The 11,650-nt window shown below is 50.3% G+C and overlaps 1 protein-coding gene across 1 annotated transcript in view; it reads right to left on the bottom strand.

Annotated features, from left to right (window-relative positions):
• The window catches only part of MPP3 (membrane palmitoylated protein 3), a 26,899-nt gene extending 15,766 nt beyond the window's left edge, over window positions 1-11,133 (bottom strand). Inside the window, exons 1-10 of the mRNA XM_003786292.2 lie at window positions 11,081-11,133; window positions 9,838-9,900; window positions 9,533-9,651; window positions 9,223-9,300; window positions 7,970-8,050; window positions 7,608-7,745; window positions 5,763-5,844; window positions 4,477-4,562; window positions 4,163-4,237; window positions 544-740 (exon numbers count right to left, since the gene is read on the bottom strand). Of these exons, the coding sequence (XP_003786340.2) occupies window positions 544-740; window positions 4,163-4,237; window positions 4,477-4,562; window positions 5,763-5,844; window positions 7,608-7,745; window positions 7,970-8,050; window positions 9,223-9,300; window positions 9,533-9,651; window positions 9,838-9,862 (881 nt within the window). The 5' untranslated portion in view covers window positions 9,863-9,900; window positions 11,081-11,133. The remainder of the gene's footprint in view (window positions 1-543; window positions 741-4,162; window positions 4,238-4,476; window positions 4,563-5,762; window positions 5,845-7,607; window positions 7,746-7,969; window positions 8,051-9,222; window positions 9,301-9,532; window positions 9,652-9,837; window positions 9,901-11,080) is intronic.
• Between the last annotated feature and the right edge of the window lie 517 nt (window positions 11,134-11,650).

Here is an 11,650-nt window from a genome sequence, read left to right as displayed (position 1 = left end):
AGGTGGCGCCTGTAGTCTCAGCTACTTAGGAGGCTGAGGCAAGAGGATTGCTTCAGGCCAAGGGTTTGAGGTTGCTGTGAGCTATGTATGATGCCACAGCACTCTACCCAGGGGTGACAGAGAAATACTCTGTCTCAGAAAACAAAACAAAAAAAGCAAGACCCAAAATTCTACATGCAACACTCAGATAAAAAGCACAGGAAAGAAATAAAGGATGCTGCTTTGATAGTGACGGAGACTTTGGGTAATTTTCTTTTCCTAGTCCTCCTCTTCTGCATTTTTATATTTTATTTCTCAACTTCCTCTGTGCATCATAAAATTTATGTTAACTTAATAGCATAAATTTCCATGCATTTCTTTAAGTCTTAAACAGAACCTCTTGTTATGGAATAAGAACACAGACAACTATAATTGGTACTTACCTCGGTGGGCACAACACTCAGTGGGCCGCTCTGGCAGTGGTGGCAGAAACTAGAGGGCTTATCATGGACCCGAGCCTCTGCCAGGCTGGAACCAGCACTTTACAACACACCCCAGACCCACCTCTCCTGGAACCGCTTGGACGGGATGAGGCCGGCTCGGAGGTTGGTGTCCCCCACTCGCTTGGCCTGCCACCACGTGGGGTCATCCTGGCTCACCACCTCCAGGACCTGCCTGCGCTGGAAAGGCAAGCCTGCCTCCTGGCAGGGGATGGCCCGGTCCTCCCGAGGGTTGTAGTGGAAGAGAGCCCGCATGAATACCTGCACAGGGAGGGCTTCAGTGAGGTGGCCTTTCTCCGCATCGAAGGCCAAATGACAGTGACCAACCACACTTAGGAAGAACAAGCAGCCTTGAGAATAGAAAGATCAGACCCCCACCCCCCCTCACCCCCCGCACCTATGTTGTTGTTGTTGTTCGACCATTTTGGATATCATAGTTGGGAAATCCATCAGGAATCAAACAGCTTTAGATGGTCAAATTTCTCTTTCCCACCCACATATCTCCTTATTTACCTGACCTGCTGCCCTCGAACCAGCCTTTTAGCATAGACACAACAACAACTAATCCTGGGAACAAAAAGTTAAGCAAGCACAATTTCCAACCCAAATGTTATTTATGTCAAGCCAACTGCCGCCATCTGTTATATAAGTAATCTAGATGTTTTGGTAAGAACATAAATATCAACAAAACTACTGTTACTGGTTTCTCGGCATCACTTTCAGTGGGTAATTGACACCCAGTTTTTATAGCTCGATCCTGCTTCAACTGCCATAGACTTGGTCCAGCCCCAACTCCTCCCTCTACCCTGGAGTCACCCTCTCAGGAGAAGATGGGGTGAGGACACAGCACTTTTTCACACTTCCTCAGTTTCTTCTATAAGTCAGTGGCATGGATTTATTTTATGTATTTCTATTTCCAGACCATCAGAGACCAATTACCTCGGCAACAAATTGAAAAACAAAGCAATTGGGAGTCTTTCTCAGACAGACCAAACTATAGTCCCTTATGTGCCAACCAGAAAAGATACAATTAGACAATAATAAGAACTTTCTGGCCACATATCATGGGAACAGACACTTTCATCTAGTCACAGATGTTATTACTAGGGTCCCAGGCACACAGGAAAGGGTGTAATCTTAAGTGACCAGCCCAGACCAAGATCTAAATCAAGAATCAACTTTCCAGAAGGAGGGACTGAGGGACAGGCTAGCCATTTTGTCCTCTGGGAAAACCAAGTTCTCTCCTGCGTCAAAACTGCATATACAGTGGACCACATTAACTTGTCCCAGGAATAATCACCTTCCACCAAATAAGAGTCAATATTACTTATGTCCTGAGATTTAATCAAAGAGTGCAAATAAAAAAATCCATATAAAGATTATCTCTTTACTTGCTATAAAAAAAAATTGTCATTGAAGACATTGTCTCTTATTAATCTTCATTCATCAAAGTATTTATTGACATCCCTTCTGGCCTCTTCTGTTTCTGTGCCAGATGCTGTAATGTTTCTCTCTCTCTCTCTCTCTCTCTCTCTCTCTCTCTTTTTTGAGACTAGGTCTTGCTCTGTCATCCAGGCTAAAGTGCAGTGGCATCATCATAGCTCACTAATGCCTCAAAATCTGGGCTCAATGGCTTCCCCTGCCTCAACTGCCTACAGTTGCTGGGACTCTAGGCACACACCACCGTGCCTGGCTAATTCTTTTCTTTTCTTTTTTTTGTTTCTAATTTTTTTGTAGATATGAGGTCTCCCTCTTGCTCAGGCTGGTCTTAAACTCCTAGCTTCAAGTGATCCTCCCACCTTGGCTTCCCAAAGTGCTAGGATCATAGGGTGAGCCACTGTGTTCAACCTTGTAATATTTCTTCTTACCTGCCTTAAGTATTGGGAGGGCAGGGTGGGAATCAATCCTGAAAGCTTGGCATGCTTCCTCCTATCCTTACATCCTTACATCCTGATGAATAGTATGTAATTCATCATTTTCACCTTTCTGCCTTGGCTGCCAGGAAGCTCAAATCCAAAATTTATAGTGAAGTCATACTCTGGTTTCTCTTCAGATCATATAAATCTTTCACCTTTTACCAAATTTATAGTGAAGTCAAAGTGATCACCCCTCTACCACCACTTCAGTTCAGGTCTTAATAACCTCTCACCTGGGGTCTTACAACACCCTCCTGTAAGACCTCCCTGACCCTAGCCCCCACCCACTCCAGTCTCCTCCACCTGGCTGCCCCAGGGAGCTTTCTAAAACACAAGTATAGTTGTTTTACCCACTTCTTTTCAAAAAAGAAAAGAAAAATACCTTTAAGAGCTTCTCACCACCTATGGCAGCGGTTCTCAACCTGTGGGCCGTGACCCCTTTTTAACAACGAAAATACATTGCGGCATTAGGAAAGTTGAGAACTACTGACCTACGGGGTCATCTTGTGGATGCCTTCCCATATCCCCTAGGGCTACACCATTTCAGTGCACCCTGGCTGACTTCCAGGTCAGCTGCCAGCATCTGCGTCTGCCAGTACTTGCTGGCAGCACCTGCATCTCTTTGCCTAAGACTTCCAGTACCTGCACCTGCCTCTCATGCCTAAAGATTTACTTTCTCTGGCCACTGGAGCCTGCTCTACCCAAACCCAGCAGGCAGGAATTACTAGGAATTAATCCCCCAGGAGATCCTGGTAGGAGTTGGTGTATAAACCAGCCAGCTCCCAGGTCTCTTGGGTGAGATGACAGAGGTATGGATTCTACGAGGGATCCCCAAGCTCCCCAGCAGGATTAAACTCCACTTGCCCAAATCATAACTTGCTTGATAACATGGCCTTGGCCAGACTGACTGCCTTCCCTTCCACATGCCTGTACTGGTGTTTCCTGAGGTAGCCTCCCAATAAACCACTGGCATTCAAATCTTTGCCTCAGGGTCAGCTTCTAAGAGGCCTCCACCTAAGCAGGGATTGTACCAAAACCTTTAACAAAGCATACAAGGTTAGTCAGGAACACAGGCTTAGCCTACCTCCAAACCCACCACCAGCCTCCGCCAGGCTCAACCACACTGCTCCTTCTCACTGCTTCCTACACACGCTCCTCTCCGTAACACCACAGAGCATCTGGACATGCAGATATCTCTGCCTCAGCTTCCCCCCAAAGTCCTACTCATCTTTACCTCCCTCAAGCCTCAGTTCCAACACCCCCATTCTGTGACATCTCCAAGGTGACTGTAACTCTTTGTACAGAATCTTGCCAAAGCACTTATCACACAGCAATGAAAGACTTGCTCCCTGGCATCAGGAACCCTAAAAGCCACTAATCATTGCTGTCTCCAGCATCTGGCTGCGTGCCTGGCACAGAGGAAGTGTCCAAGTAAGGCTCAAATAATTAAACAAATGGCAGTTACTTAATTGGTCCAGAATCCAGCACATTTAGTACCTTCTCCTCCTCTTCATGGCCTTGATTTTCTATTTCAATTCAAATAACCTTGTCTTTTATTAGTAAGCTACGTCAAATTCTGTTTAGAAAGAGGCAGAGTACAAACAAATGAATCACTCTGTGCCTTAATTCAAGTCCTCTACAGGTTATTAGGACCAGATCTAGGATCTGTTCCCAAATGACTATTTCAAAAGGCAGGACTAGATCAGCCCAGCCAGCAGGCTGTGTCTCCTAATCGGCAAGAGGGCCGCATGAGCACACCGCCCCTACCTTGCTCTCCTTTAAGCGATCCTCCTCCTGGGTGGCTGGGATGATTTTTAGGGTGATGGATCCCTGGGACTGGGCCTGAAAGGAGAGGGAACAGAGGTTTATCACCTGCCAGGTCCAAAACCGTCTCAAGTTTGAGTCTTATTTCTCAGGTCCAAAAACTTGATGTTCAGAATGAAAGTCAGACTCACAGCACCCCCTGAGGCCCACCTGAGGATAGTGCCCTAGTTGAGTTAATTACTGCCCTGACTCTAGGAAGCACCCTGCTTGTGGTATCTGCAGACCCCCCATGTTCCCAGCAGGCACATGGCACAGACCAGGATCTGGCTGATTTCATCAGGTCGCTTGTGCAGGACTGCGATCCCATTCACTTCACGGAGCTCGTCTCCAACATGGACCAGGCCTAGGAGACACAGGGATGATCATCAGCACAGGAAGAGAGCCTCGGTCCCCAGGGCTCAGAACTCCAGGCATCCAAAGAGCCTGCTACACAGAGGACTCCAGGTTTAAAGCCAGCAAGTGGGACTGGGGTAAACTGAGCCCTGCTGCACCCTGGGCACTTCACTGGGCATGGCAGTCTCACAATCACTAGATGAAATCTCCAATTTACAAGTTGACAGCTGAGACCCAGGAAGATTAAGCAGCTTGCCCAGGGCTACACTGCTAAGAAAGAATGGAGCCAGTATTCAAACACAGTTATTTTGATGTATAAAGCTTATGTTCTTTCTGCTACCACCTCTGCTTTCTAAACGATGTCATCAATTCTTCACTCTGCTGGATTTACAGACACACTCCAAGAATGGTCTTCTTAAGTCTTAACAAGAAAACTTAAAGGCACTAGTGGAGATGCCATCAAGAGGGTTACACACACTGTCTATCAACCTCTGCTTTAACAACAAGTATCCCTGCATATAGTGGGGTCCTATTTACTACTCACTCTGGGCACTGGGTAGCAACAGCAGCATTGCCTGGGAGCAGGTTAGGAGTGCAGAATGTCGGGCATAGCCCAGACCCTGCTGCATCAGAATCTGCACCTTAACAAGATGTCCAGGCATCCATGTGCTTGTTAATGTTTGAGAAGTACTGGTTTAGGATTTTCTGCAACAACTCCCCAGACTTCAGGGTAATGTTCCCTACACCAGGAGGTTTACCTCCCAGCTTAGCAGTTCCCCCACACACCACTGATTCTCACTCTGTTTTCCACCCAAACAAATCTGGGACATGAACACACTCTCTCCCTAAGAGCAGCTTGCAAAGCACATGGAGCTGGGGGGCAGGATGTCTTCTTGCCCCCACTTAGAAATGCCCTATCAAGCCCATACTATGTGCTTAATTATCATAGACCTCAAGCTAAGTCAATGCATGAGCTTCAGGAGCCCTTTCTGATGGCCGCAAAATCCTCCATGCCTGTTATACTTTCTATTAAAATTTCTACTGGACTTGGGAGGAGGTGAGAATTCCAGCTCCAATCCCAGAAAGCAAAGCACATCCCAAACAGGTGACCCAACAGGAAGGGGGTGAGGAGGCCTGCGAGCAAAGGGGGAAGGCCCTGGGATGACGGCCATCATCTTGGCCAGGCTGGCTTTGCATTGCCACCACTCACCACTCCGGTCTGCGGCGCCCCCTCGCATGATCCTGGCCACCACAACAGCCCCTGAGCGCTCATCCCGCCGGATGGTGGCACCCTGCATCCAACACAGAGCAGGCAGGCTCCTAAGAAGCTGTCCCAGATCACAGACCCTGACTCTGGGCCCAACACAGCCTCCCCCAGCCCTCCTCTGCAACCCCAGAGGGTGGATCACTGGGCTCCTTTCGAGTCGGGAGGACACAATAACACTGGCATCTCCCATTACCATAGCACTGCACTTTACATTTTACAAAGCCCAGTAACCCTGAGACATTTTAGATGACCGGGACTAGGGCTCAGAGAAGTTAAGCATCCTCAAGGTCACCCACCTGGTAAGGTGGAAAGCTTTTAATGATGCCAAACCCTGTGCTTTCTCGGTCACCTCTCTACCATTTCACAGCCTTTACTCTTGCAAAGACATTTAATAATGATGGTAGTATGCGTCAGCAGTCTCAGCCTGCCTCCAACCACAGGGTTATTGGGCCTCTGTTGTTGTCAAGGGGAACCAATTATGCCCCAGATGAGCTTTGGGACAAGGACTTGGCCCATCAAGCACAGTGAAGATGGCACCTATGATGACAAAGGCACTAATGAGCCCCAATTCCCTGCACCATGCAGGCTGGACTGTTGAGAGCTAAGCTCTGGATTTGGACAGCCCTCGGTGTGAACCCAGCTCTGCCATTTACTGAAAGCATGTGGCCTAAGTACAGAAGTCCCTTGTCCTCTTGAGCCTGCTTCCTCTGGGGCACAGCATTATATTTAACTCACAGGGGTATTGCAAGGATTCCGTCAGGAAATGCACACAAGGCACTTAGCACACAGTAAGCATCACAGACGTTAACCGTGCATTACTGGCCATAACTGCAAACACCTTTTCACACTCATTATTAACCTCCTCCATGTCACCTACTTGAAGTATATGAGATAATTATTGCTGGAAAGAGAGGTCATCAGCTAAGAACCCCAGAGCTTGTCGTCCCCTAGATCTACAAATCTTTCAGCATCTCTGACCATTGTTTATTGAGCTCTGAACTGCAGGCACCCAACGTGGAACCTGCACAGGAGGGCTCATAATATGTTAGCCAAATCGATGGATGACTGCCCTATTTTTCCAGCAAGGAAATAGAGGCAGAGAAGATATCCTCATCTGTTGGCAGAAGTTGAAAATAGAGAATGCCAGCTGTGGTGTTCCCCAGAGCAAGCCCTCAACTGTCTGGACATCCACCACTTCCCTCCATCTAATAAACAATCCTGTCCCTTCGCTCAGTAAATCAATGCTGAGCCAGGACCAAAGGATAACCATCTGTCAGCTAGGGACAGGGAGACCTGGGCCCTACACTCCCCAGTATTCTGAGCAGGGATCCACAAACTTTTTCTGTAAAAGGCCAAATGTAAATATTTTAGGCTTTGCAGGCCATGTGGTCTCTGTCACAGCTTCTCAACTGTCCCACAATAGTGTAAAGGCAACCACGGACCATATGTCAGGAATAGTTACGGCCATGTTTCCAAAACACGTTCTTTATATAAATAAGCCATGAGCTAGGTTTGGCCCTTAGGCTTGATTTGTCCACCTCTGGTTCAGGGGGTGATCAAGGCTGCTCCATATAGCTGTGCAAGTAATTTACAATACAAAGTGGCTTGGCCACAGTTGAGGGGGCTGTATCTGGCCAGAAAAATGGGTAACCTAGACACAAAAGTGCTTCAGGAGCAGCCCTGACAAAGTTGCTACCACTAACTGTGAAGCATTCATAAGGTCACCCAGTATTTTGGGTGGGGTGAGGTGCCAGGGAAGAGTGAGAAGGAGGGGTAGGAACCACATACCAGGGGTTCCTTGTTCTTCACCAAGCGGACAATCTTCACTGATTCCTCATCAAAATCTTCATCAATATTATCAGGCAAAGGGGGGAGAACAGGGTCGAAATTTTTCTGGGCAACCGTGTCATGAACCATGAGCACAGCCTGTCAGGAAAGCAAGAGAAAAGGGCTGGCCCCCAACCCACAGGACTCAGTGGGCTGTGGCTGGGCAGGGGCCTGGAGGGTTTGGGACACTGTGACAGAGGGAAAACAACCCCAGACAATGGGGCTGAGGAGCCTCCCTCAGATTTCTTCATGCCAAGAGCTCCCTCCACCCCCACCCCAGGAGACACAGAGGTGTGGGCGGGCAGGGGCTGCGGCGTGACTACCCTGAGGTGGGGGGTGGACAGCAGCTGGAGCAGCTCCCTCTCATCACTGTGCACAGAGGCGGCCTGCAGCTCCTCCATCACCTGCAGAGGAATGAGATAGAATGCCACAGCCAGCTGGGGTGCCCCGGTCCCAAGTCTACCCTTCTCCCTGGACCGCAGACTCAAGGTCCTCCCCTCCAGGAACAGCTGCACCACCCAGGGACACATCAGCCCTTCAGTCACTGCGGGATGGAGGCTCTCAGAGAAACCATTCCAGGGCTCAGGGGCGCTTGAGCAGTTCTGCGTGGTAATCCTACTGAGAGCTAATACATCAACCTCCTGTGCGCCCTCTGCTTTATGTGCACGTCCTCACTTAACCCTCACAACAAACTACATATAGCAGGGCCTTTTATTAACACCTTGCCATTTTATAGATGAGAATCCTGAGGCTCAAAGAGACTAACCATTTGCCCAAAGTCACAAAGCTCTTAAGTGAGCACAGCCAGGATCTGAGCCTGGGCTTATGTGATTCTGTTGTCTGTGCCTGCACCATGATGCTATCTTATGAAAGAGGGAACTGGAGCTCAGAGAGGTTAAGTGGCTTGTTTAAGGTCACAGAGCTAATGGTAAAGGCAGCACTGTGCCTGGGAGCCGAGCAACCTAACGTGCTCTTCATCACATTCCACTCCACATTCCATGGAGAAGGGCACAGGGGATCTGCCCCATCTCTCGCTGGGCCATCTCCTGGGGTTAGGTGATTGGCTCAGGAGCTCATCTCAGTTATCAACTGGCACAGTGTGTCCCCAGCCACACAACACAGAGGACTAGGTCCACAAGACATTAACATACATCCCTTTAAAAAATGAGAAGCTTGAACCAGTAAGCAGGGATGCAAGTCAGGTCCCTTGACGTCAGGACTTCACATTGGCCTCCCCAAAGCACAGAGGCAACGTGCTAATTGACAAGTCACCAGTCCTCAGAATGGTTTGGGAACTGCTGAACTGACCCAACCAGGAAACTGACTTTCATGAGAACTTTCTCAAGAACACACCATAAGTGGGAGGCTCCATGTCACTGCATCTGTCAGCCTGCTCCAAGGCTCACAGGTTCCTCCCTGTCTATCGGGGAACCCAGAGAAGAGGAGGAAGAAAAGAAAGGAGATACTTCTTCACTTTTGAATTCCCAATTCCCAATATCCCCCTGGCTAAGCAATGGTGACAAGCAAAATAATGCAGCCCTAAAGAGTGGGGATTAGAAGACAAGCTGGGTCTTACATCCTCAGCGAGAGCCACAGCACTGTGCAGAACTGGAGTTGGACTCTGCCTTTCATAATAGCGAAGCTTCTCATGAATCTGCAAAGATAGCCAATTTCAGGCTTGCTCTGGACACCACACCCCTACCCACAGCTGTGAGGACAACTAAGGCTGCAAACTGGGTGATGGGGAAGCATGAGAGAAAGTCATGCCTAGTGGGCAGTAAAATTCTTCCTGGGTCAGGGGGATAGCTAGAATGGCCTCCAAGGGTCACTGACATCTAGGAAGACCTCTAGAAACCCTCTCCAGGTAGAAGCAAAGGGGACTTCACCTTCATTAAGTAACTGAGGCTTTTTTCACTGAAGACATCCCTTAGGAAGCCCATCTCCTCCTTGTGGTTAGAGTCAGGTCTGAGCTGCGAGGTAAGCAGGGCCAGGGTTTCATGCAAACCTGAGAAGAGTGTAAGAAAAATAAAGTATAGCAGATGCAATGGGGACTCCCTGTCCCTGAGGTCCCTGAGCGGACCTTCAAACAATATTACAGCCCAGCCCTGAAGACATTCTCTCCCCAGGCTCTCACTGCTAGGGCTTGCAGTCTTCCAGGCTGTGGCAGGCCCAGTCCAGGAGAGACACTCACCCGAGTCCTCCGACAGCACTGGCATGCCTGTGCCGGTCAGGTCCCCAGCTCTCCCTGCAGATTCTGAGAGAAAGGGGGTGGGGACTAGGTGCTGAAACTCCATCAAGCATATTTATTCAACAAACAGTAATCACACATCTCCTGTGTCTGTGATTAGTTCGTGACAGAGAAGAAGGGAACAAATCACTCTGCTCACTTTCATCTTTTTCAGAAAAGAAGAAAATAAGATTAAGATTTGCCAAATGCCCCTGATGTGCCAAGCATTGTACTGGGTGATTTTATATGATGTTTTTCTTAATCTGGGTAAAGTCCTGAGGAATGAATACTAATGTTTCCATTTCACTGATGAAGAAACAAAGCCTTGGAGGAGTTTGGGGCTTGGTAAGTAACTTGTGGATCAGAGTCACCTCTCCCAAGCTGGCCTTGGAGGTGGCCAAGTGATCCCTGCCTGACAGTGGATGCTCTCCTGTACAGCAGCCCCCGACTCCCATGCCCCCTCACATGCTCAAGTCCCCTGCCCAGACACACCTTCAACAAGTGCTTTCTGGGCCTACAAGACCCCTCTCCTGCAACCTGTCCCCAACCTCCAACCCAAAGGGAGACGCCAGAATGGAGTGTAAAAAGGGAGTACAGAAATGAAAGTCAGGTTTCTACTACGCGACATGAGAGAGGGTGGGACCCCTATCTTATGAGGCCCCTAAATGTGCTCTGCAGCACGTGGACCTCAAAAAGTCCTCCTTCAGAAGGGGACAAGGAGAGACGTAATTCATTCATTCTACAAACATGGAGCCAACCCGCTGCGCTGAGCATCAGTGACACTAAGAGGCGTAAGAATGGTACGCGGGCCCTCCAGTCCCCGCCCCCTCAACACCGGACTCATCCTCCAGCTGCTTCCAGCTGTGCCCACCCATCTCCCCTCAGGCGGCCGAGCACTGGCTCCAGCTCCCCTCGGAAGGAACCTGTGGGACGAACAAGGAGCATTGCTGGGCGAAGCAGCTAAGCCCGGGGGACGCTTGGAGGGTGGTCCCAGTGGACACTAAGCGGCGGGGAAAGAGCTGGGCGCTCCGGGGTGGGAGTACAGGAGAAGGAAAGCGGGGGACGGAGGGGCGGAGACTGAGCCCCCCAAGCTGGGGGCTCGCTGGGCCGCGCGGCTGCCAGAGCACGCTCAGGACGGGTCTCAGCCCATCCTCCCTCCCAGCCCGGCCCTCCAGCCGCGGAAACCCGCTCCCTTATCGGTTCCTACCTCCTTACGCTGGGATCTCCGCTCCGCGACCCCGAGGCGCGCGGGTGCCCCTGCCTGGGCCGCCGCTGGCTCCGCCCTCCCGGCCCCTCCCTACCGCGGCCGCACGGGGCGGGGGTGGTGGAGCCGGAGGAGGCGCGGGAGGAGGGGGAGGAGCGCGGGCAGACTCGCCGGCGGGCACCGCTGTCCCCCGCGAGCCCTAGCTCCGCTCACCAGCGTCCTACCCCTCCCGTTCTCCTGCTCCTGGAGTCCCTGCGTGTGTGTGTGTGTGTGCGCGCGCGCGCACGCGTGTCCCCTTGCCCGGGCACACAGCCAGCCTTCCCTGCGACCCCACCGCCCGCACATACCCAACCCCCGGCGAATAAAGGGGTGGACACCTGCTCAACGCAGAATTCGATTTCGCAAACATTTATTGAGCGCCTTCCAAGTGCCAGGAACTGTGCCAGGGGACTGAGGCTTCAAAGACGACCAAGGCAGGGATCCTGGATTTGAGGAACACCCAAGCCGGGGCGAGGGGCCGGACGGACGCGAGGGCAACTCGCTGTAACAATGCAACATGCTGGGAAAGATTTA

This window comes from Otolemur garnettii, unplaced genomic scaffold, assembly GCF_000181295.1.
Source record: "Otolemur garnettii isolate 467f Iridium unplaced genomic scaffold, OtoGar3 scaffold00018, whole genome shotgun sequence".
Lineage (NCBI taxonomy): Eukaryota > Metazoa > Chordata > Mammalia > Primates > Galagidae > Otolemur > Otolemur garnettii.
Note: the sequence above shows the minus strand (reverse complement) of the source record. Positions and strands in the feature narration are given on the sequence as shown.